The sequence below is a fragment of the Symsagittifera roscoffensis genome, chromosome 3, assembly GCF_963678635.1.
Source record: "Symsagittifera roscoffensis chromosome 3, txSymRosc1.1, whole genome shotgun sequence".
In the NCBI taxonomy this organism is placed as follows: Eukaryota; Metazoa; Xenacoelomorpha; order Acoela; family Convolutidae; genus Symsagittifera; species Symsagittifera roscoffensis.
Genome location: NC_087064.1, coordinates 65,899,596 through 65,925,542, shown reverse-complemented (window position 1 = coordinate 65,925,542; position 25,947 = coordinate 65,899,596). Strand labels below are relative to the sequence as shown.

Genomic DNA, 25,947 nt, shown 5'->3' with positions numbered 1-25,947 from the left:
GAACCTAAAACCAAAACCTTAAGCGTTGTTTCTGGGAATCCTTAAATCAAAACCCCTAAAGCGGTTTTTGTCGCTAAATTTTCTGAAAACCCCGGACGCAAGATAACTGATTTAATGTTATATTAGTTAGAGATACAACATAATCAATTATGATTATCGCTGATTGCTAAACCGACTCGGTTGGACAATTTGTTAGTATGCAAGTTGCATAGAATGTTTAGTTCTTCTATAGCAATAAGGAAACTCTCGGCAAACAAAGTTAAATTTTCAGCCCTCAAACTTACTACATTGGTGGTGTGATAACCTCCTTGCAAAATTTCAGACAATTGTCTTGATACTGAACTAAAATTTTTGTATTTTTGTTCAAAGTCTTAAATCACAACCCGAAGAAAGCAAAACTGATACGCCATTTGATGTCTCAAACGATGTTTTCTGAAACTGCGTGGTTGAAATCACGATTTATCAATGATTTGATTTTTCCATGAATCAGATCAATCGGTTTCACAGTTATTGCTCCAACATGTTATCTGTGATTACTTTTTGGAAAAAATTGAGTTTATTTCTCGAATTTAAAAGTTACTACTGCGTTCAAATGATGCCAGATGCTTTTTCCGGGCCACTGTAAGTAATCTCACAGCAAACAAGTGAACTTTTGGTTTTCAAATCACAAGAAAACTTTTTCAGTCGTGTTTCCGATGAAAGAAGGTTTCTCATAGTCACAGGAAGGGTACCAACTTTTGAGCAATCAATATTAGCAAAAAATAGACAAGACCGAGGCTTCATTTAAAGTCGAACAGTTTTTGTTTGCATTTTTGTTAGGACAGTAACGGAATATTTGTGCTCGAGGTGGTTTTTTTCTTCAGACAAATTTCGACTTTTTAACCAAAAAATTTCGACGGAATTTTGTTTTTCAGATCAGCCAAAAGGTAGCGTTGTCTTGAGCTCAAACTTAAAAAAAATTACTGTGATCATTTTTCTTTGAGTTTTGAGGGTTTAAATATTGCCAATACGGCCAATTTCAGACAATTAACTTGCGATATATTTAGCGTTTTTAACGCGTAAGCGGAGATTTAACCCCTGATTGAAATTGTTCCAAAATGATTAAATTTAGTTATTTGTCTTAATTTTTAAGTTATTAAGAGCTAAATATATCATTTTGTATATCATATGGCGTGTGGAGGGATGATTTGAAAAAAAACTCAAGTTTTCGTATTTTTTTTTCAAAAAATTCATCTTTTTTTTAAAGCGAACACTGCTTCATAGACCTTAAAAGACAGTCGGAATTGTACGAGCAGTCTTTCTTGTTTTAAGGTTCAGCAGAATTCAAAATTTAAAGCATATTTATCTACTACTATTACCTTCGAGGAAAGTGACGGACTTTTTGTGCTCGGGTGATTTTTTCCTCCCGACAAGTTTCAATTTTTTAACTAGCCATTATCATTCGAAAGGTACCGTTGTCTTGAGCCCAAACTTAAAAGTTATTTCACATGTGATTATTGCTCAATTTTTATGCGGGTTATCAAAATGCCATTTTGGGACAATTAACGCGTGATATATTTCGTGCTATCAACACGTAGGCGGAGATTTAATCCGTTTTAATCCGGCTTCGCCCTGATACGAGCAGTCTTGTTTGTTGAATTTAAATATATGGAGGCCTCAAAATGTTTGGAAAGTTAGTTTATTTAGTATATGATGAATCAAATTTTGTTTTAAGCTCTAACAGTTGTGATTCAGGTTCCAAATCTTATTCTAAAAAGTCATCCGCGTGGGAGGCACCGAATCGAATTTTACTGCTATTCGGAGTCATATTTTAGAATCTTGTGTTTGACTTATCATCTGATAGGCGAAGTATCACTCGCCTTTTTAATTACTATGGTACTATGGTTTTTTTCTCAAAATGTTTCGTTTTTCCTGAAACGTTAGCATAAGCTATTGCAGGATCAAAGAAAAAAGAACAAAAGGTAATGTAACTTGAAAACAAAATCAACTGCTGGGTAAAATGTGCCCTTTTTCGACATCATGAACTTCTTCTTCAAAAAAGATAGCTAATTTACGGAGCCAAATTAGGAAAAACATATAAAAATATATTTTCCCGTCCTAGTATAAACCCTTTTTGCACTGCATTTTTTCAATCGTTTTTTTAATCATCGCCAGAGTTAGGATCGCTATTCACTGATGCTTAGTGTCGCCATTTGCCCACTACCTCAAGTAACTACTTCAATGGTTGAACGAAGGGAGTATTTAATGGTTGAAGGAGATAAATCGTTGAATGGGCGGGATGAGCTGACACCCCCGATTTTTCCCCCTCAGTTCTTCCTCCCCATTTCTCTACCACCTCCTTTTCCCCCTCTCCAGTTTACCCCTCCCCCTTCCCATCCCAGGTCCCCTCCCCAGTTTACCCCCGTCACTAAAAGAGCAACAAGAAAAAAAAACATTATTTTGTGCACTGATTTTGTTTTTTTTTGTTTCATGTTTTTTAACATATAGTTGAAAATTGTTGTTGATTTTTCATAGATTTGCAAAAAAAAAAATTGAAAAATCAATTTTTCTGCTAACAAACAATTAAGTAAAATGGATTTTCGTGGATAGAAAACAAAAAAATTATGATGGAAGAAAATTCGATTAATATGGATTATTTCATTGTGCAAAAAATCGATTCGAATCCGTTAAAAATGGATTTACGTTTCAAAACTGGCCTTCATAATCGATTGTTTTGTCCAATATTTTTGTCACTAAGAGTCTTTTATAATTGATTGATATCCATGACTCCAGTGCGAAAAGAGTATGCAAGTAGCAAAAAATAATTTCGTGGAACCTAAAACCAAAACCTTAAGCGTTGTTTCTGGGAATCCTTAAATCAAAACCCCTAAAGCGGTTTTTGTCGCTAAATTTTCTGAAAACCCCGGACGCAAGATAACTGATTTAATGTTATATTAGTTAGAGATACAACATAATCAATTATGATTATCGCTGATTGCTAAACCGACTCGGTTGGACAATTTGTTAGTATGCAAGTTTCATAGAATGTTTAGTTCTTCTATAGCAATAAGGAAACTCTCGGCAAACAAAATTAAATTTTCAGCCCTCAAACTTACTACATTGGTGGTGTGATAACCTCCTTGCAAAATTTCAGACAATTGTCTTGATACTGAACTAAAATTTTTGTATTTTTGTTCAAAGTCTTAAATCGCAACCCGAAGAAAGCAAAACTGATACGCCATTTGATGTCTCAAACGATGTTTTCTGAAACTGCGTGGTTGAAATCACGATTTATCAATGATTTGATTTTTCCATGAATCAGATCAATCGGTTTCACAGTTATTGCTCCAACATGTTATCTGTGATTACTTTTTGGAAAAAATTGAGTTTATTTCTCGAATTTAAAAGTTACTACTGCGTTCAAATGATGCCAGATGCTTTTTCCGGGCCACTGTAAGTAATCTCACAGCAAACAAGTGAACTTTTGGTTTTCAAATCACAAGAAAACTTTTTCAGTCGTGTTTCCGATGAAAGAAGGTTTCTCATAGTCACAGGAAGGGTACCAACTTTTGAGCAATCAATATTAGCAAAAAATAGACAAGACCGAGGCTTCATTTAAAGTCGAACAGTTTTTGTTTGCATTTTTGTTAGGACAGTAACGGAATATTTGTGCTCGAGGTGGTTTTTTTCTTCAGACAAATTTCGACTTTTTAACCAAAAAATTTCGACGGAATTTTGTTTTTCAGATCAGCCAAAAGGTAGCGTTGTCTTGAGCTCAAACTTAAAAAAAATTACTGTGATCATTTTTCTTTGAGTTTTGAGGGTTTAAATATTGCCAATACGGCCAATTTCAGACAATTAACTTGCGATATATTTAGCGTTTTTAACGCGTAAGCGGAGATTTAACCCCTGATTGAAATTGTTCCAAAATGATTAAATTTAGTTATTTGTCTTAATTTTTAAGTTATTAAGAGCTAAATATATCATTTTGTATATCATATGGCGTGTGGAGGGATGATTTGAAAAAAAACTCAAGTTTTCGTTTTTTTTTTTCAAAAAATTCATCTTTTTTTTAAAGCGAACACTGCTTCATAGACCTTAAAAGACAGTCGGAATTGTACGAGCAGTCTTTCTTGTTTTAAGGTTCAGCAGAATTCAAAATTTAAAGCATATTTATCTACTACTATTACCTTCGAGGAAAGTGACGGACTTTTTGTGCTCGGGTGATTTTTTCCTCCCGACAAGTTTCAATTTTTTAACTAGCCATTATCATTCGAAAGGTACCGTTGTCTTGAGCCCAAACTTAAAAGTTATTTCACATGTGATTATTGCTCAATTTTTATGCGGGTTATCAAAACGCCATTTTGGGACAATTAACGCGTGATATATTTCGTGCTATCAACACGTAGGCGGAGATTTAATCCGTTTTAATCCGGCTTCGCCCTGATACGAGCAGTCTTGTTTGTTGAATTTAAATATATGGAGGCCTCAAAATGTTTGGAAAGTTAGTTTATTTAGTATATGATGAATCAAATTTTGTTTTAAGCTCTAACAGTTGTGATTCAGGTTCCAAATCTTATTCTAAAAAGTCATCCGCGTGGGAGGCACCGAATCGAATTTTACTGCTATTCGGAGTCATATTTTAGAATCTTGTGTTTGACTTATCATCTGATAGGCGAAGTATCACTCGCCTTTTTAATTACTATGGTACTATGGTTTTTTTCTCAAAATGTTTCGTTTTTCCTGAAACGTTAGCATAAGCTATTGCAGGATCAAAGAAAAAAGAACAAAAGGTAATGTAACTTGAAAACAAAATCAACTGCTGGGTAAAATGTGCCCTTTTTCGACATCATGAACTTCTTCTTCAAAAAAGATAGCTAATTTACGGAGCCAAATTAGGAAAAACATATAAAAATATATTTTCCCGTCCTAGTATAAACCCTTTTTGCACTGCATTTTTGAAATAAGCTTTTCTCAAAGTTGACTTTGACAAATTGGAATCTGCATATAGCTCGATAACATGAACTGTGATTATTAATAATTTGCTTAATTAAGCTATGAATTTTCACTTCAAGAATGTACTTTTCCAAAAAATTAAAAAATAATAATTTTCCTTTTATTCCAATTTTCGAAAAAAGAGGAATAACATATTTTTAGTGGCTTTTGAAGGCAGAGTGGTTATCAAACCAGGAATCCAGTTGTTTCAAGCGGTTGTGCTAAGCATTAACCTAAATGCCCGCTCAGCCTGCGTAACCAGCTCATTTCTAGATCGAATTTTTTTTATATGACGCTGAAGCCGTAACACAAAGTATTATCCAGCTCAAAAATTGTTTCAAAATGTAATCAGGCAAACTAATTGATCATATTTTTTCCTGAATTATTAAAACAGTGACAATTTAAATTAACCGGACGCAACATTTGAAATTTATAACACGTTTTTTCAAACTAATTGATTAGAAAATTACATCAAAAGTAGCCTATCACTCAGCAACAAAATTCTAGAAAGCTAAAATTTCCAAAAACTTGAGCAAAACGCTTTAATTTTGTCTTTAGCTAAAAATGTTGATTTCATTATCTTAACATATTCGAACTTTTTTCTTTCTAGAACTTTGGGCTACTTTTTGATATAACTTTCCAATCAATAAATATGTTAGCTTCAGTGTAATCTTTTTTTTTTAATGAAAAAAGCTAAAAATGAGTTTTTTTTGGATAAAAATTTGTGTAAGAATTTTGAGAATAATTGCATGATAACAATTTTGGTGGAATTATAATCATATTTTATTTTCTTTTTTTTTTCTAATCCTACCCCAATTTGAGAAAAACGTGTTTGAAATTATAAAAACTTGTTTGTTTTGTCCGGATAGTTTAAATCAGCACTGTATGATATAGCATTTTATAACATTGTATATTTGATATTGACCGTCCAATATTTATAGTTTAGAATACATTTTTTTCGCCAGTAACTATCGGAGACCAAAAAAAAGCAGTCAGAACATTCAGGGCTTTTCTCTGACATAGGAGCAGTCTTGTTTTTTTTAGGTACGCCTAAATCATTCCAAAAAATGTTTCCCAAATTATTGGGGTTGAAGATTTGAACTTGATGCATCTGAAGGAGATTGGGGGTTCGGGTGTCGGGTAAAGATGGGGGAGGGGAGTGGAGGGGAGGAGGGGAGGGGAGGGGCGTTTTAATCTCGTTAGCTAAAACTCAATATTCAGTTGTCTTACCTGTTCTTGGCGCCCTCTTTCTCCGCTATCCTGGCCCTTTCTGCAGCCGGGATTCGACCCACTTCTTTCTCGTATGCAAGACTAGCACTGTAGTACTTATTGTAGGTCTCTTTGCTATAAACAACAAACGCATATTATAATGAACTACCGCAAGAAAATTGTGTTTCAAAACTATCCGGGGGTTGGGGTAGATGACATTCTAGAGGTTTATCTATATTTGATTGTCAGAACTGAAGTTTTCTCTCAGTAATAGCAAAAAAATTTTTCTAGAAATATGACGATTTTTTTTGTCAGAAAACATAGAAGACACGGACTTGGAAAATATCTTGTAATTATTATGAATGACGACATGCTTGTTTTGTTGTTTTTGTAGTAAATTGATATACACAGCGGGTTCTTTTTCCTTTTTCCCTTTTTCCCTTTTCCCCCACCTTAAACACCTTTTTTATAGAGTAACGGTGGATTTTATAAGGTCAGGCGAGTATAAAAACCAAGTGTTCTTATCAAAACTTAATTAGTTTGCATGAAAGTTTTTGTTACAATCAGAATCCGCGATCAAAATTATATCTTATAAGAATATGCAGGTGGAGGGGGAGGAAAAAAGCCACACAGTGATATACTACTATAAAAAATAATGAGACAATTAGACTTATTTGTTTAAAAAAAGAATGGGACTCTTCTCCAGTCCCCCCTTTAATTTTTTTTCTGAAATTCAATATAAAAAAGTTTTTTGAAGGTCTTTTGATTTAAAATGACTTTTCATATTAAAAACTGCAGCAAAATCTGTGAACAGGTGAACAATTTTATAAATTTATTTCAAGCAAATTGCTATGTGAACAGTTTTTGATTAGTTTTTTATAGTGGTGGGAAACTGAGAGGGTGGGAAACTGAAAAAGTGCCAAGATTGAAAAATCTCTAATAATTATGTGCTCACCTATTTTCCTTGGCCTTATCGTAGTAGGCCTGTTTCCGCTGCCACTCCCTCCTCAACTCATTTGTCACCTCCTCGAAGTCCTGGATTCTGGCTTTCAGGGGATCCACGAACTCCTTTCGCATCAACTTCTCACATGTGCCTTGTAGGTTCACCGCAAAGTCCTTCTCATTCGCAGAGAGATTCTAAAAGTTATAAGAAAAACTGGACTTTTTTCAGTTAGGAAACTTAGAAAAACTTGAATACTTAATAAAAACAAGAAGTATCGCTTGCTGTGGTAAAGGCACATAAGTTTCCAATCACATCAGGCTAGGCTCTATAAAGCTATTTATCAATTTTGTTTTCAGAATTATTGAATTTTTTATGACAGAAAATCACCAAATGAAACCTCAAAACTACCTTTTACTATGAAACAACTGACCCCCCAACAAAGCACGAGAAAATTTTGTATTGAACTTTTTGTTTGGCATGCGAAAACTAGCAACTAAAATAAACGCCAAATAGGGTTTATTGATAGACCAGGTCACCGCCCTTTTAATCGTACTTTGATCGATAATTTGAAATTAATGATAGAATTTTTTATTCTATAACGAGAGACTTTGTTTGAAAAATTTTGTTCTGAAAAGTCCATTTCAGAGCAAGTAAAGCCAGTGAGCCACAAATAAGTAGAGAGAAAAACTGTTAAGTTAACTGTCTATCGCAATGTTTTATGGTTTACTTAAAAGTTTGTTACTCTACTCATTCGTGGCTCACTGGCTTTGCTCGCTCTAAAATGGACTAACAAACAGAACTTCAAACCGAAAATTCTTGTTAAAGATGAAAAATGTTGTCAGTTGTCATCAATATTCATTTATCAATCAAACTACGATTAAGAAGGCGTCAAGCTGGTCGCAAGATTCAATTTGCTAGATTTCGTATTCCAAAAAAAATTAAAAAAACCCATCTCAATACAAAATGTTTTCCCATTTTGTTGCCGGTCCAATTATTTCCGATAAATTTCCTTTATGGAGTTTTCGAAATGTTAGCAAAGCCTATAGAAGTTATAAAGTTCGAATGATGAATCAAATACCGTTTTGATATAAAGCGATTAAAATGTCTATATAATTTTTAAACAAAAAAGTAAACTTGAAAGTACAAATTTATGCGCATCCATAAAAATGAATGTCATCCACGCCAAATGTAAGCAAACACTGGGACAAATTATTTTTGTTAAAAACTATTACTTCGATCGTCGAAAATGAAATATTAAAACCACACCTATCATAATTATTCCATTTTCTTCGAACGTCAAAAAAATTGAACCGAATCAATATAGAGATTTTTTTTTGCCCGTGCTGTATTATAATTTAATAACCCAGTTGGGTGAGTTAATCTAGACGATTTTTGTTAGCAGTCTATTTTTCAATACGTTACATTAAATTTTTCAGAGTTGTCTATTTAGTCCTAATCACTAAAAATGGGGAGGAATTCTGTCTCCGGTATGTGTTTTAATTATTTCAAGACTTTTTTTCAGGCAATAATAGCACTAAAAATTTATCAGAATGGGTCGGGAGATTTATCATCGAAAAGCATTTCAAGTCGCTCAGTGTTGAGAAAAAAAAGTTGGATGTTTTTGTATTTTAGGCCAGCGGGTAACAGTTTTTAGTAACAGGAAAACTGGTAAGTTAGGTTTTGAAAAACGTAATTTACTGCATTTTTCTGAAATTTGATTTAGCGCTTCATTGTCAAAAAAAACTTTTCGAAAATTTTTTTGACAAAACTGCTGCAAAAAATATGAAAGGTGATGGAATTTGTTTTGTTTTTTGTTCTTTGAAGAAAACTGTAGTCAATTATGATGGAGTAGTTAAAATTTCTTGAATTTATTTTTTCTTTTTGTCTCCTTGTGCACAAAAACATACCATTTGAAAAAGTTATTTGTCGCGAAGGCTTTTGTTAAAGTGGTTGAATTTTTTTCTGCCACTTACTCAGCATCCGGCTACTCTTAATGTAAACTGATTGTGTGTTCAAGCTTTGTTGAAAATGTAATTTTGCTAAGGTGAGCTGTGAGAGGATTTTTTTTTATTGGGGAACCCAATTTTTAAGAACAAGTAAAGTTTTAAATATTTAAATATTATTTGTAAACCTGATGTTTGTTTGCAGTTGGGCTTTTCTGTTGTTTTTTCAATGGAAAGCTAGTAGCAGAACGAGCAATAATGGCTATCAGCAAGGGGATGTAAGAATTTATTTTTTAAGCCTTCATGCAGGGGCGGATCTAGGATTTTCTCGAGGGGGGCGGATTTCCAAAAAATTTTCGAAAACTTTGTCGACCTTTTTTTTTATGTCGACCAAATTGATTATCCGAGCTCTCCCAAAGCACTAAAGCGACCCTGTTTTGGCAGAAATTTGTGCGCCGCAGGCAAAATTTTTGAAAAACAGGCCAAAAAGGCGTTTTTTGGCATTTTCTGGAAAATTTTGATAAAAAATGGCGTTTTTTCGGCGCGCGCTCCCCACTCAAAATTAGTATATACTTGGTGCCAAAGGCGCCTTTAGAAAGTTTTTAGAGTCGGTCGGCCAAAAATCGATTTCTTAAAAACTACCAAAAGGTGATGACTTCTTCTCAAATTGGGTTGGGATTAGACAAAAAAGGAAGAGAATAAAATTTGCTTATCTTTTCACTAAAATTATTATGGTGTCAAATTGGGTCATTTTAATTTTTTTGGTTATTCAAGAATTACTACCAAGAATTACTACTATAAAACTACCAATTGAATTAAAATATCTTATAAAAGTGGCCTTTCATACAGCCTGAAAAAGCTAAAACTTCCAAAAATCTGTTTAAGAGAACATATTTTTGGTTGATTAGAACAAATTTCAAACGTTTTACGCAAATCTTTGCAAATGTACCTTCTAGAGCTTTGTGGGGCCGTATAAAAAGTTTTTTTGTTAGATCTTTCTCAACAATGAACGTTGTAGTTGCAGCGTAATTCTTGCCAAAGTTAAACATTTTTGGGGTAAAATTTTGGTTAAGAATTTCGGGGACAAATTGCACCATGTTAACTTGTTAGGAATCTGAGCAAATTTTGTTTACTTCAATTTTTGTCTAATCTTAAACCAAATTGAGAAAAATGCGTTTGAATCTTCAAATGTTATAAGTTGTGTTCTGTTAACTTAAATCAGCACTATAACTATTGATCTCAGCTTAGCTAAGGTTGTCTGGTCTTCAATTTAAGAAGTTGGTTCTCAAAGGAGCTATTAAGAATTCAGACGAATAAATTCGAGTCATTACTTTGTCCAGTATAATTTGTTTGCTTTAAAAACGGGTCGACAAAATTCGAGTCACGCAAATAAAAAAAAACTTTTGAAATTATAGTAAATACATTTTTGTTGAACTTTGTTTAGCTCTTCGGCAAAAAAGCATGGCTTTAAATTTATAATATAGGTTTTTTTTTCAAAAACAAAATGAGAAAAAAAAGTTCATTAAGCAGCTCGCATTGTTTGAGAATCGTATTGTTTTGCATTTTTGTCAATTTTGAATAAGACAAACAGGTCATAAATCCGCCAAAGAAAATCTCAATTTTGAACAAAATGAACAAAAAAAGTTTCATAAAAACCCGAGTTTTCAAAATTTTCAATCTATTCCGTTTTTTATAGAGTTTTCGACGGAAACAACCACAGACTTTTCAAGTTTCATATTTTCAAATGTACTAGAGCTAGAGAACAACTTTAATCCAAAACTTAGATGTTTGATGCTTTCCTGGTATCGCTTTCGTTTGTACAATACATCCTATAGTGCATATTGTGTTCCAAATATTAAGTGCATCATCTACTCATGGGTTCTTGACTGTTTTAAGCAGATAGTTAAGTTAAAAGTTTGACTAAGAGCGCAATCAAATAATGGAAAGAAAAGTATAAAACTGCACTTAAGTTATAATAAAAAAATTTTTAGTCATACAACAACTTCATTTTTTGACAAATGAAAAAACCAACCCCCCACCCCACCCCTAAATTCCCCTCTGGAAGAAGGATTCAAAGTCGTTTTTACCTGCAGTATGTCCAGGAAAGGGAATGTCTGGGACATCTTGTCCATCACAATCGTCTGTTCCATTCCCATCTTGTACAGATTCTTTGCATACTCATATTCCAAACTCACTTTCTCTACAGCACAACAGGAAAAGGAGTGACATAACAGGGGGAGAAAAGTTAGACCTTCAATTAGGGGCCGATGGCTCACGAATTTTTAACGTCGGCTGGGCTCGGTTTTGCTCGGTTCTGTTTATATTTCGTTCGGGCAAAAATGTTTATCGAGGAAAAAATTGACCTCGTTTTGATCTATGTAATGTCAGACGTGAAATACCATCGATACTCTGATACTCATATCATGATCAATACTATAATGATCATATAATGGTATGTAAAGTCAGATGTAAACGCAAATACTCATCATAATAATTTCGAGAACTGGAGGGGAGGAGGAGGAAAATAATTAAAGCAGTTGAGTCGTGCGTCATAACGTATTTGATTTTTTCGGTGTAGCTAAATTATCCAAAACGTGCCTGACAAGGCAGGATAATACCCCCCTTTGGTACTATTTTAAGTCATCCATATTTGGCTGACCGAACCTAAATTTTCCAGAGGTGCTTTTGGCAATAAATACTACCTTTCAACTTAGACGATTTGAGATCCCTTGTCGATTTGAAATATCCATTTTTGGCTGACGGACCCTAAAATTTTTGTAAAGACGCCTCTGGCGCGAGTATATATTTTGAAGGGAAACGCGCCAAAAAATTTCTAAAAACGCTTTTTTGACCTGTTTTTTTTTCCCCAAATTTTGCCGGCACAGAGAATTTGGTCAAAACAAGATCTCTATAGTAAAACCAAGACCCAAAACTAGGTCTTGGGAGAGCTCAGAGAATCAATTTGAAAAAAGAAGGCTGACAAAATCACCTCCCCCCTCCCCCGAGAAGCACCTTCTGAAACCCCCCCGAGAGAGCACTTTTTTTAAAAATCCGCCTCGCCCTCTCGAGAAAATCGTTAATCTGCTCCTGAATCAGTAGCGGGTAGAGGGGGGGGGTGGGGTGACTGCTTTTTTCTTCCTCAATTCTGGTTGCAAAATTTTTCCAAAAAGTGCGTAAAATCACCTTTTTTGGCCTGTTTTTTGAAAAGCTTTCCTGCAGTTCAGAAAAATTTTGGCAAACTAAGGTTCTTACAGTGTTTTTGGATAGCTCGGACAATCAAATTGATCGACCTTATAAAAAACTTTCAAAACTTTTCGATTAACCCCATCGACCATGATAAAAAAAACCCTAGAAAAGTTTCTGCGCACGCCGCTGCCCTGAATATATGATTGTAATCAGGGGATATTTAACAAAAATTGTCATCGAAAAAACGTGGGTTGCGACTTGTTTCATTACAGCTTTTTTTATTTGTACCTCGATCAACATAGCGCGTGTATTGTACTCACTTTCGACCATCTGCAGTATTTCATACATGGCATTCTTCATTTGTTTGGTCTGTTCGAACAACTTCTTCATGGCCAAGTCCCCATACCTCAACAACTCCTTGTCCCCTCCCTCTGTGAATGCACAGGTGCTGCCAGAGGAACACTTGTTTACAAAGTGCCTGAACATCAAATCAATCGCCTGAAACGAAGCGAAAACGGGTAAATGTTTCCAGAGTTTTTGAGCTCCAAATCAATCGCCTGAAGCGGATAAAGTTTTCCTAAAAGAGAAGCAATGGTTAAGTGGCGTAAAGAAGCAGCCTCTAAGTCGAAAAGTCGGCTTAAGGAACAACTACCAGTCCAGGAAAATACGCAACATATTAGTCCACATGTAGTTCATTAGCAGGCTCGCTACAGCGGTTTTTTGTTAAGACCTGAACAGTTGGTATGTCGATTCTTTCGTGGATAAATGTTTTAGTTTGAATTCACAACAAGCAAGATGTCAAACACTTAAGCATCCGGTACTCCATCCATCTGGTTTTTCATATTTGATTAACACATGAAAATTTTATTTGCAGTTTAATGCATTGCATCCAGGCGGTGATTTAGGATTTTCTTGAGGTGGCGGATTGTCGAAAACCAATTCTATTTTTTTCCAATTTTTTCATTGTTAATTCGCTGGATCAAATTGAAATTCCAATATCTTCCATAACATTGAAAAACCTTTTTTCAATGAATTTTTGTTCGCGGTCGGGGAATTTTGATTATAAAAACAGGCCAAAAATGACTATTTTTTTGGACTTTTTTGAAGGTTTTGATAAAAAGGGCGTCTGTTTTTGGCGTGGGCTCCCCCTCAAATTTAGTGCATATTGACCTGAAAGTTTGCTTATTGTCCAGAAATGGATGTCGGTTGGCTATCTGCAAGGCAAAAGTATGTAAATTTTTTTTTTTTTTCAAAAATGTATTTAAAATGTGGTCTTTCACATGAAACATAGAAAGTTTTAAGCGGAAATGATGCAAATCATTCATTTTTTTCCCAGCGCGCTAAGGGAGGTTCAAACGGCGATTTATTAACTTTGAAAATGAAAAATTCGCAGTCATAAATACCTATTATACATAAATCAGCAAGTTAATAATTCCACTAATCTGTCATATATCCCATTTTATGATTGCATTAAGTGATGGATGATGATGTGCTTCCATTCGCTTCTATTTGAATGCAAAAAATTATTATAAATATCTCAATTTTACCCAAATTACAGCCGCGATTTCCATTTTCTACTCGTAATTTTATTCATTACCCAAAATGTCATACTGAAAAGCGTGTAATTCAGTTTTTTTCACAAAAGGCAATATGTAAATCCCAATCAATCTAAGGTGGGAAAATATGGATTATCAGAAATTAACCTTGAAAATAGCCCAAAACACTTCAATTAGCAGTATAACAAAAAATAAATAGTATAAAAGAAAAAATACTGCTGAATGTTCCGACTGCCTCTTAAATTCTATGGAGTAGTGTTTGCTTTAAAACAATGACGATGTTTTCAACAAAAATTTTTATTAAAAAAATCTTTTTTTTTGATTTTTTGTATAAAAAACCATCCACCACACGATAAGTTAAATACAAAGTGAAATATTTCATATACCAGAAAGCCTTGAAAAAACCAGCAAATATAATACTTTAAATCAATTTGGAACGAGTTCTAAAAACGGATTAAATCTCATCTTAAAAATATATTTCTTGCTAATTATCCGAAGTTGGCCAAACTGGCAACCTTTAAACCCACATAACTTAACAAAAAATAATCACAGGTCTTTGTAAGTTTGAGCTTAGAACAGTAATACCTTTCGGCTGATGTAAAACATTCAGTCTAAAACTCCTAGTTAAAAAATCGAAATCTGTTTGAGGAAAAGACCACCCCGAGCACAAATTTTCGATCACTTTCATCGAATAGTCGGAACAATAAGGTGATTAACTTTATTCATATGCTCACTCCATTTTTAATTAGTCATTTTAAATTGTGCATTTGTTTCAAAGATCATTTTGTCAACAGAATTTAAATTCAAAGTCCGTACATGGCTTAAAGGAGGTTTTACGGTGCTTCATTGAGGGGAAAAATTGAAAAATTGATTCTCGGATTTTGTTTCGGGTTCTAACGAAAAGATGGAATATTTGTGCTCGGTGTTTTGTTTCTTCAATCACTCATTTTAATAAAAAAAAGTTAAAATAAATCATAAACGTTTTGATGCTCTGAGCTCAAAAATTGAAAGAAACTTTATCTGCGGCCCTTCAACTGTGTTTCAAATAATATTTTCTTACGAAGGCCATTAATTAGAGCGGATTTTCAATTTTTGCAAAATCGCGTATCGTAAGCACCGGAATAAATTGATTAAAAAACTATTTGAAACTGAATCAAACTTATATTTTTAATTTTAACCCAAATATTGCGTTGTTACATGAAGACCACATATTTTGCACTTTGGTAATGCTTGTCTGGGACGGTTATTTTTTGTTTTATGAAGTTTTTAAATTGTTTTTTTTTTCAATGAAATTTAATCTCGTAATTGTATATGAGCAAAAATTTGGTGCCTCCTTATAGAAAACGGAGTGTATAAACAATCCTCGGAACACACTCAAATTGGAGTAAATTTTCACTTTTCCAACGGAAAATTTGCATTGATTTGAGTGGCCAGCTCGACAACTTGAGCCAGAACAAAATTTGCAAGTAATTTCCGTATTCGAATGAGTTGCCTATGAAAAAAGTAGGGCGACAAAGTAGGATGCGGTACAAAAGATTCAACAAACTACAGGCTTTCAAAAAAAGTGATACCCTTTAAATTTTACAATTTTTGTCGAAACAAGTAATGAATTATATATGCATTATATACAGGCATTTTTTTCTTTGTCCTGAATAGTAATTTAGATCTAACTTTTAGTAAAAAAACTGAAAACTATCACAAAGCTCATCACAATGTACTTCACTTGTGGTTTGGGTAGGGCGTGTCAAAAATCTAAGAAACATTTTTAGTTGAAAGTTTCATCATTTTTCGTTTCAACGTTTTTGTTAAAGTGAAGTCATGATATTCTGGGCTTTGTTGCGATTTAAATTGAGGTTGACAAATATTTTTTCAGATCAATTTTTTTCATTATTTGCTCCGACAAAATTGTTTAAGAAAATAAATGTTTGTATGCGTACTAGAATTTTTCAAGGAGAATCAGATGTTTTCAAATTACGTCAGAAGAAGCAGAGTGATAACTTGTTTTTAGGCATTTTTGCTCTTAATTCAGACTGTCAGCTTGTGAAAAAGTTCGAGCAATCTGCAAATTAAGTCAATTTTTCAATTTTCGGGGAAAGCTGCGGATTATAAATGCTCATCATTACGAGGCCAAACTGTGCAATGGATAGGAGCACAATTTTGTGTCTGAATGTTCCTGAATTCCAGAGACAAGTCTTAAGATATGTTCCAAATTGTAAGTGGATTCCACAAACAAAATTTCAGTGGATTCCGCAACAGCTCAATTTAACGATACAAATGTTTTATCATTTGTTTGTGGATTCCACAAACTGTTCTGGATTCCACAAATACTGTTGCGGATTTCCCAAATTTGCATATTTTTGGAGCGATTTTGAGTGGTACAATGATTTAGGTATTTGTTTGTGGAATCCAAAACAGCATAGAAGATCAAAGAAAAGTAGCAATGTTGCGGATTCCGCAACAAAACTGATTTTGGCCTGTTGCGGATTCCGCTTACAATGCAGAGAATGCACAGTTTGGCCTCGTAATGATACGTTTTTTGGACATTTGATTTAAAATCATCTGATTGGCGAAAATTGAGACCAAATGAAACCCCCCAATGCGAGGAGAAAAGTTAAGGAGTCATCTCAAAAAATCGATCACGTAAAACCTGTTTCTGAAACTCGAGAGCTGCAGTTTATATGGGAAGAAACTTTATCAATAGAATGAATGACAATGGAATGAAACTGCTGTACATTTTATAAGTTTTTCAAAAGTATTTTGTTGTAAAATATAAAATTCATCCTCTTTTCTGATTTTTGATTTTTTTTGGATTTTTTAACCAAACAATTCTTAATTTAATAAATGAAGCCTGGTGGTCTTGTAGGCTGGTCTTGTAGTTTTTTTCAGCCTTTTAGCAGTTTTTCGTCTAAAACGTTTTGAATTCATATCAGTTTTCTGAATTTAAAAATGAGTGCAAATGTTTTTTTTTGGCATTTTAAATCCAATTTCGCTTAAGTGAGAACACACATTCGGATTTCATTAACTACACCCCTAGAGTACCTAATAACGAATCGCCACCGCTATGAAAAGAAGTATTTCAATGGTTAAGCATTCTGTTGACTTCTCGACTCCGAAAACTAAGTCAGTCGGGGGCAAGTTTTCGAGACAACGTTTTGTGTCTGTTCTTCCTCGGCTTAATAAGGAGTCTGTTTTCTTCTGAGACTTTCTCAAGTTCTTGTAGGATAAATTGGTGTATCGATCAATTCCGATTTTTTCTCATCATAAAATAACAATGAAAACTAATCAATTTCCTATCATAAAAATAACAGAAGAAACTCGTTATTCGGATAAAAAAATAACACAGTAAAACCTCTGATTTCATTCTCATCATGAAAATAACAGAGTAAAAGATTACTGCTACATTACTGCGTTTTGTTCTCTGATCACAGCTAAATTGGCACTGGTCTGTTTCTGATACAGAACTGGCACGTTTTTTTTTTACATTTCTGGAGAAGTACCTATTTCCTTTGCAACTTCTGCGTTAACCCGAGAACAGATCGATGATAATTTAATGTTTGTATGAAGTCTTTTGAGAGATTTTTGAATTCAAATGAGCTTGATGAAATTCAAAATTAGTTCTCTTTATTGTTTAAAGGTGTTCATTTTGGCTTTTTGAATTCAGTTTCTAAGAACCGAGGCCAATCGGTTTTCATTTAATAGTCATTTGTGTTGATCTTTAAGATTAAAACTGTTTTTCATGCCTTAAACCAAGCACATTTTTCAACCAATTTGATTGACCTTTGTGTCAAACAGAACAGCTGACCTTTGAGATGAGTTCCAGCTGTTGTTTGTCCGTGCTGTTCCTGTTGTACTGGATCATTTCCTCCTCCACCCGATTGACCTCCTGTTCCAGTCCCTTCAGGAGAGAGGGGGAGAGGGAGGGGTCTTTGATGGCGTCCGCCACTGCCGTGTGGAAGTGCTTCATCGCCGAACTCAGGTTCAGAAACGCGATACTCGCTAAATTGTTTTAAATTATTTTTTCATTTTTTTTTTCGTTTCTTATCCATTTTTCTACAGCAACTGTTGTTCAACAGGCCTATTTGACTATGAATGTCGAATTTGTCTTATCTCTATTTTTTTCGTTCAGCATTTTTTCACAGAGAATAAACGAAACAAATTTGAAAAAAAATGTATTTTCTTAAAGACTATGGTCGGAACATTCTATGCTACTTGCGCAGTAAGCGGCTATCCTTGTTTAGTCATGAAGTTGTTAGAACTATGACAAAAAATTTTGTGCCTATCAGTAGAAGCTTCAGTAGGCCTTATAAAAGACCTGTCGATGGATCGTCTGTTTGTATTATTTCCTCACATTTCAGTCGGGTAATGCTTCAGTTTTTATTAATCTCAAGCTGTTTTTGCAATTCAAGGCAGTTTCTTTTTGCATCTAAATTGTTCACGCCCCAGCACTATTGCAGCCGAAATTGGTAAGCTGAACAAATCTATTATCATTTTTCTTTGTGAAACAGAACGTATAGAGAAAGTTGAGAGAGAAAAGTTTGTAGAAAAAAGTGTCAAAAAAGGCTAAATAAAACTTCTTACACCCCTCATCCGCATTCATGGATCTGAGACAGTCCTCCCAGGCCTCGTGAGCAGCAGTCACATTCCTCAAGTGCTCCCCACACTTCTCATCCTCCACACCCCCCACCGCGCCTGAAGCAGCCGAATCCTCCTCATAGTCATACTCCCCCACAGCACCGCCCTCCTCTAGGGGTCCATTTTGGGAGGAGAAAAAGGGGTCGTAGGGTGTAGGTACGAGGGTGTCGGACGTGACACTGTTCATTGAGGCGACGAACATGTCTCGGATTGTGGAGTGTTGTGGTTCGGAAGACGAAGATGGCGAAAGATGTCCCCTGCTAGAACCACTTTGGCTTCCATTTTCTAAAAGATAACACACAAATCTTCACTATCTAAGAATCAAAAACGGTATTTGGCAATGCTTAAATAGGATGATTTCCAGCCAAACTAATTGAAGTCAGAATGTGCATGTTAATTGCTCAGAAACCTGTTTAAAGGAATAAATTTTAAAAAGCTCTTGAGTTAATTGGTTGTTCAAGATTTCCGTTACTTTTTTTTATAAATACTTTTTTTTTTATAAACTAAATAGCTCTTTTTGGCGCTTCAATGTTTTCCTTTCCTTTTCCATAGTTTTCCTTTAAGCTCCCATTCTGCACTTTTAAACTGAAAATCGTATTTTGTTGTTTTAAAGCAGACGTTTTCGATGCTTAATAGATACGATACGTTCAAAACCCGGACGTTGAAAAAAAATTTGAGTAGAGACACAAACTGTTCGAATTCATGCAATTTTCAGATATTAGCCAGGGGCGCTCAATTTTAACACATCGCCAATAGAACATGCTCTAAATCTGACAAATGAAGATATCCGAAGAAGATTTGATCAAAACTGAAAAAATGAAGCACTAAAGATGGTTGTGATTAGTTTTTGTGTTTCATTGTGAAATTTTCACTTTGAAGCGATTTACACATTTCCATTCTTAAAATTTAGTTGACATAGCAAGTTAGCATTTAAATGTGTTACATTTTTTGGAACTATCCTTGTTTTCTGAACGTTTTTATACCAAATTTTGACAGCATAAAAGTCAATTTGGGTTAAAAAAACATTATCATAGAAAAATAAAAACTTCCGTTGAGCTGTTTTTCCATCATGCAAGATGAAAAACGAACCATTGAACCGCTAAAAAACGAAAAAAGGAATGATGTTTTATATCATATTTATGTGTTTTTAATTTTGATAAAATTGACCCTAAGCAACTCCAAAAAATTGAAACAGAGCTAGTTCTTGTAAAATCGTAGATCATTTGGAAATCAACAAATTGCGCAAGAATTAGTTCTACATAGTAATAGATCTGCATCTTATCATTGATCCAACAATTTTTGAAGAAAAAGACAAAATAGTTGTGCTTGGGGTGGTTTTTTCTCCAGGCAAACGCGGGAGAAACTTCGCTTTTTTAAGTAGCACTTTTTTAACATTCGAACAATATTATTGAGCTGAGTTCAAATTAAAAAAAGCGAATATATAATCTGTCAAAAAATTCAATCCTTATTGAATTGAGGCATGCTATTTGGAGTACTTAAAATTGTCATATTTGCGAATATATCACTCTATACTTTACATAGTGCATGGGGGATGATTTTCAAAAAAAATCTCAAAAAAACGATTTTTTTTTTCATTTTTCCTTTAAAAATGTTATCCGTTTTTGACAAGGGAGCACTACTCCATAGACCTTCAAAAGGCCGTCAGAACAATTAGGGCGTTACCCTGATACGAGCAGTTTTGATGAATCACTGAACGGGTGACGGCCCGGGAGCAACAGATAAAAGAGAGAGCAACAGTTAAAAGAGAAAATGACACCATCTTCTTTGGTGTCATTTCTGGTTTATCGTAAATCGAATAAACTTTTGTTTGCACCTATAGCATAGCTGACTCGACTCCATTTGTTAAAATCTGTACTATTCGGTACCTGCTACAGTTCTACACTTGCTTTTTCAGTTTTTTCGATTTTTCAATTTTTTTTCAATTTTTTCGATTTTTTAAGTGTTCCCTCAAGACTATTAGTTTTAAAGTACTTTCAATTTTTTTTGTATTTTGCTACTCGTGTTGTAAAGCACATCTTCAAAACGCTTCAATAACAATGTCAAATTGGGAAAAATATATTTTAGCTTGTCCAATTGCATTTCTCATTTAGATCATATTCTGAGCAAAAATCAACTTCTGTTTTTTTTAAAAATAAAATATGATCCTCTTTTTGGCTTCGATAATAATGATTGTGCAATTTTACAAGTAGTTTGGCATACTTTTGTACATAGATTAAATACGTTTTTGTTTAATAACAATTGTTTAACCTAATACCAGGGCGAATGCAAGTTCACTCTGTCCCCTGACAAACTAAAGGTGGTATTTTTACTTCCTCGATATATTCTTTTGAAGACCAGTCCAGACATTTTGGAGAGCGCCTTTGGCACCATTATACTTAAATTTGAGGGAGAAACGCGAGGCGCTTAGTCAAAAAGTGCAATCTTCAGTTGAAACTTTCCAAAAAGTTCTGTGAAACTTCGTAAAGATCTTATGGCTGAGTAACTTTTGATATAATAGACTACATTCACTTTGCAGGGGTAATGAGTTCTATTTCATCTCTATAACAGCAATATTTAGAAACACAGAACTGTTTCATAGTTGTGCCATGAGAAAAAACTCTGCTCTATCGTTCTAAGTTATTTATTGAAATTTTACATCTGATCAGAGCTAAAATGTGGAAAATTATTTTGCTCAAAACAATACCAATCTCCAGGTCCAGCCCCCCCCCCCCCCCCAAGCGAAAAAACTTTCCATCCGCGCTTGCATAATACCGCAAAACTGTTAGATATATTTGTACGAACAACGAAAGGCGGATTTGGAGGGGGTTGGTCCCACTCAGGGTTTTGACCACTTTTGATACTCTTTCCCAATATCCACTTCCGGCCGATCAACTTTAAGACTTTAGTAGAGGCGCCTTTGACAGGGAGTGAGCCCTGAGTTCGGCAAGGTCTGCATTCATTATGGTCTTTTTTGACGCAAATCGTCAATTTATGACTAATTGATTGCTATTTTGTTTTGATTACGCTAAGCGTGACTTTCCTGTTGTTCGATTATTGCTTTCGCAATCATGCATAAGACCACAATTCTACTCTTTATTTGTTTTTTTTTTCTACGAGACTCTTTTCTAAATTTTGCAGTCCTCTTTAAAAATTCAATTAAAATCGAGTAGCAAAATTCAATTAAAAGAGACTCCCACACCGGAGTTCCATGGATAACAATCGATTATAGTGGAAAAATGTTGTCTAAAATGTTGTCAGTATAATCTATTTTTGTGGCAACTTTAGACCACGTAATCGATTATGTGGTCATTAAAATCGATTTTTTTTCCGAAAAATAAAAATCCATTATAATCCATTATAATCGATTACAATCCATTATTTTTGAAAGAAAATGAAACTTGTTTTCGAGGCAAAATAATCCATTATAATCAATAATAATCGATTTTAATGGATTTTTTCGAGAGGTTAGTCATGAAATATACAACTTTTTTTCAAAGTTATCGCATTTCCTGTTTAGTGCAGTTGCTACGTATTAGGTTTTTAGGCTTCATAAAATGTTGCTTTTCACAACATTAATGGTGGGAGGAGTAAATGGTGGGAGGGGGAGTATGCGGTGGGTGGGGGGTAGTAAACTGGGGGCTTAACTGGGGGGGGGGGGAGGGGTGGTGGTAAACTGGGGGGTGGGAGCGGTAAACTGGAGGGTGGTGGCGGTAAACTGGAGGGTGGGGGGAGGTAAATTAGGTAGGGGGGAGGGGTTAAAAAAACTGGGTTAACAAAACTTATAATTATTATCCATGGAACTCCGGTGCGGGCAACTATTAAAATCTAATTCAAACCCCTGAAAATTTAGTTTTATTAGGGCTTTGGTTAAAAAAACAGTGAAATGAAGTGTTAGTTAAACTGCGATGAATTACAAAAGTAGAGACAAAAAAATATAATTTTTATTCTGAAATGAAAATTTTATGAAACGTAATACGTAGCAACTGCAATAAACAGGAAATGAGATAGTTTTGAACAAAATTGTAAATTTCATGAATAACTCCTCGAAAAAATCCATTATAAATGATTATAATCGACTAAAATGGATTATTTTGCCTCGAAAACAAGTTTCAATTTCTTTCAAAAATAATCGATTATAATCGATTATAATTGATTATATTCGGATTTTATTGATTAGAATTATAGTTTCATTATAATCCATTTTTAATCGATTATAATCGATTGTTATCGAAATTTATCGAGACAGACCACGAAAATTCAATATAATCGATAATTATCCTTGGAACTCCGGTGCGGGCTGCTTATTCGGTTGAACAATTGATAAGCCAAACTTCAGGCAGGATCTGCAAGTAACTTCAAACTAAGCAGAAAAGCGTAGCTATGTATCGTGCGACGGAATTTGTTTAATTAGCACCGTTCTAGAAAAATTACTAGAGATTTACCTGGGGTGAAGGGCATTTCAGTTCCTCTTCAGGCAAAGTTTGCCCTGGCTGGGTAAAATGATAAGATTGAAGTCGAAGAAGGTTGAATAGGTCGGTTAAGGCTGAATTATAACTACTTCTAACCATAAAAACTCCATATTAGCTTTGCCAGTCGATTACAAAACGGCGGTTTCCGTAAATTTAAATAAATTATGAGACTAAAAATTTTGATAACTTTTGTTCTATTAGCTAAACTTTAGATTAGTCTTCAAGCTTTCTAATTCAAAACGGGTACATTAATATTGCCACAAGAATGATAAGTTCTCTTTTGGCAAAAATTCAATTTTGCAAAAATCCAATTTCACTGTTTTATGTCATATGGCGACATTCAACAAGTCAAGGTTAGAGTAACTATGCTTTATTATCCTGTGGAGATTTATCTCAAACTTGAAGGATAGCTTCAATAAAATTGCTTTTGTTGTCCGGGAAAAATACAACACTTGTGAGTTCTGAAACGTAGTAGGGTTCCCTGCAAAATCCCAAACTAATATGTTTAAAGTGCCCAGGCTTTATTTGGGTCCAACAATTGTTCCATTTTCGAGCGGCCTATTCCGATCCTAAGGCGGTAGGCCCACTGAGCGTGGTTCATACAGACGAAAGCAGTAAAGCTTTAAAATCACTATTTCAAAAAGCTGATGGAACTCAAGATTTTAATTGCGCAAACTCATGTTGTCGTTCAAGTTTTTAGCTGGCATTTTGTATATTTTCTTGTCAACAAAAGCGCTTTTTATTTGCGAAAAATTTTAATACGAAAATTCTGATAGAAAGAGAGAGAGAGAGAGAGAGAGAGAGAGAGAAGAAAAAGATTTTATCCTGAAGACAAACCCTGTTTTTGAGGTTTTTCTGATTTTCAAAAAACTTAGCATTCGATGGATTCGAGGATCTCTTTAACTATATCCCCCTTTTGCAAAGGGGGATTCGTTACTAGGTTTGAAACTCTCATATGCTTAAGCATTGATTTGTTTCTTTATAAGGGGATATTCGCTACTACCCGAGGTGGGAATATATTTAAAGAGAATCGGATTTGATAAAAGGCATGTCTATAGTTTATGATAAAAACACTACATCGAAAATAACAACACTGGCAAAGCGCGAAATTCACCACGGCTCGCGTGAATAAATTAATGGAATATAAATATATCCGGGTTTTGCAAACTGCCGGCTGCTGGTTGCCCAGTTTTATGGGCTAGAAAGTAAAATGGGTTAAAATATGCCAGTGTCGTTTGAATTGCAGGCCATAATGGCGTAAAACTAAAGGGCGCTTTGTGTTATTTTGGATCGAAATGTTTAAACATATGGTTCAATTTAACAGTCTACGAACCAGTTTGATAGCATACTTGACGAACACAAATCATCGAAAGTTCCGTTTAGCATAATTTATTTTTCCATTTTTGATTCGTTTAAAAATTTTCAAAACTGAACTCATCATGTTTCATTCATTTCAAAATTTAGAACAAGGTTCAGAAATATGGATTAAAACTTGAAAGTTGTTACCCGTAAGAATCTAGGAAGAGTTTTGGCTTTCGTCTAGCTGAGTTTAGAATGAGGGTTCGGCTGTATGAATGGATGGCAGCTCTATGGTAGTATTTGCTTTAGCACCATCTCAATTCTCAGTTCAAACAGTGGCCATTTTGTTGCCCAAATAGAGCAGTGGGTTTCTGAATGCATGTCGTTAAATGAGCTTGTTTGTTCCATTTATGTACCATTGAATGGATTTAACGAAGTATTTGAACTCTCCGATTGATCGCTTGTTTCTGAAGACGCCTATCATAAAAATGGTGCTAGAATTTTATCAGAATTAATTGTTCGAGAATATTAATCAACTTTGCGGTAGAAAGCGCATTTAGAAACTACTCAAACTAAAAAAAATGCTTTCGTGTGCAGTTTTTTCTCCCAAAAAAAACAAAGAAATGATGTCTCCAGTTATTAAAAAATGCATTTTCTTAACGCGAAAAGCAGCCACAGTGTTTGTTATCCAGAAGGGCATGTAACAATTTTTAGCATATGTTGATGATTTGGCGAATAACTTGTATAATTTAGTTTATGAAACTAGATCACATGAGTGCAAAAAATTGCAATAAAACTAATTAATCCACAAATTGAAAAAATGGCTCATGAAATTTTCTAACTGCAATAATAATATTCTCTTTGAAATAATTCAGTCACAAAAACAGGTTGAATTTTAATTTTTAGATTAGTTAGTCAAAGTCAAACGTTGTCAAGCTTCACAAATAGTACAACAAAACTATAGTGTAAAACTAAGTCACCGTGGCTTAACCATTCTATGTACGGGTGAAATTTGTTATGGGTGTTTGTGAAGCAAAATTTTAAAAGTAAAAATACAAAAATAATTTTAAATTTCATAAATGTTGATTGAGATATGATACTTGATTTTTCGTCGAAAACCAAAGCAACTCTTGTTTTTCAGAAATGCTGTTTCCTCAGTAAACAGTAATATGATTCCCAAAAAACGATAAAGATAGCCAATAACCGAAGCTAATTTTAAACAAATTACGAACCAGTTTCTTTGAGCCTGGAAAATACAGTTTACCCAAAAAACTGAAGAAAAGTTATCCCACGCGTGAGTTTGCAATAAGCATCTGGCAATAAAAAAAAACAAGTGAAAATTGTAAGCTTTTTCTCAAATCGAAAAAAATCCCACGACGCTAGAAAATTCATGCCTTCGAAAACTGTTTTTCTCAGAACTACAAAAAAATGGTTAAATTTAGCGATTATTGTTTGAAATCAAGTTTTTTTTAGATCATTGCTCTTATTCTTTGCTAAGACTTCGCTTAAGTTCAACTAAATGTTGCTGACGGAATTGACATGGGAAAAAGTTCAATTATTTTACGAAAAATTGTTGGTTGCATTTTGCTGGCATTCTACTCATCTCGATCAAAATAAATCGCATGGTCAAAATATCTAAACTGGATTGGGTGTTTTAAAAAATCAAATATGAAATGAAGTTTCTTAAAAAACAATGGCGTACTCAGAAATTTTTTTTTGTCCATTTTTCGATATTC

General features: G+C 34.2%; 1 protein-coding gene across 7 annotated transcripts in view; it reads right to left on the bottom strand.

The window, feature by feature from the left end:
• The window catches only part of LOC134842323 (uncharacterized), a 37,860-nt gene extending 13,671 nt beyond the window's left edge, over positions 1-24,189 (bottom strand). Inside the window, exons 1-8 of one of the 7 annotated variants that reach the window (XM_063858602.1) lie at positions 23,990-24,189; positions 22,886-23,003; positions 18,390-18,728; positions 17,614-17,807; positions 12,576-12,753; positions 11,157-11,269; positions 7,139-7,320; positions 6,205-6,318 (exon numbers count right to left, since the gene is read on the bottom strand). In XM_063858602.1, coding sequence (XP_063714672.1) covers positions 6,205-6,318; positions 7,139-7,320; positions 11,157-11,269; positions 12,576-12,753; positions 17,614-17,807; positions 18,390-18,728; positions 22,886-22,901 — 1,136 coding nt within the window. In that variant the 5' untranslated portion in view covers positions 22,902-23,003; positions 23,990-24,189. Of the gene's footprint in view, positions 1-6,204; positions 6,319-7,138; positions 7,321-11,156; positions 11,270-12,575; positions 12,754-17,613; positions 17,808-18,389; positions 18,729-22,885; positions 23,028-23,749; positions 23,909-23,989 lie in introns of those variants that run through there. The other 6 variants (XM_063858601.1, XM_063858605.1, XM_063858603.1 and 3 more) reach the window with 6 other exon arrangements.
• Positions 24,190-25,947: the final 1,758 nt, after the last annotated feature.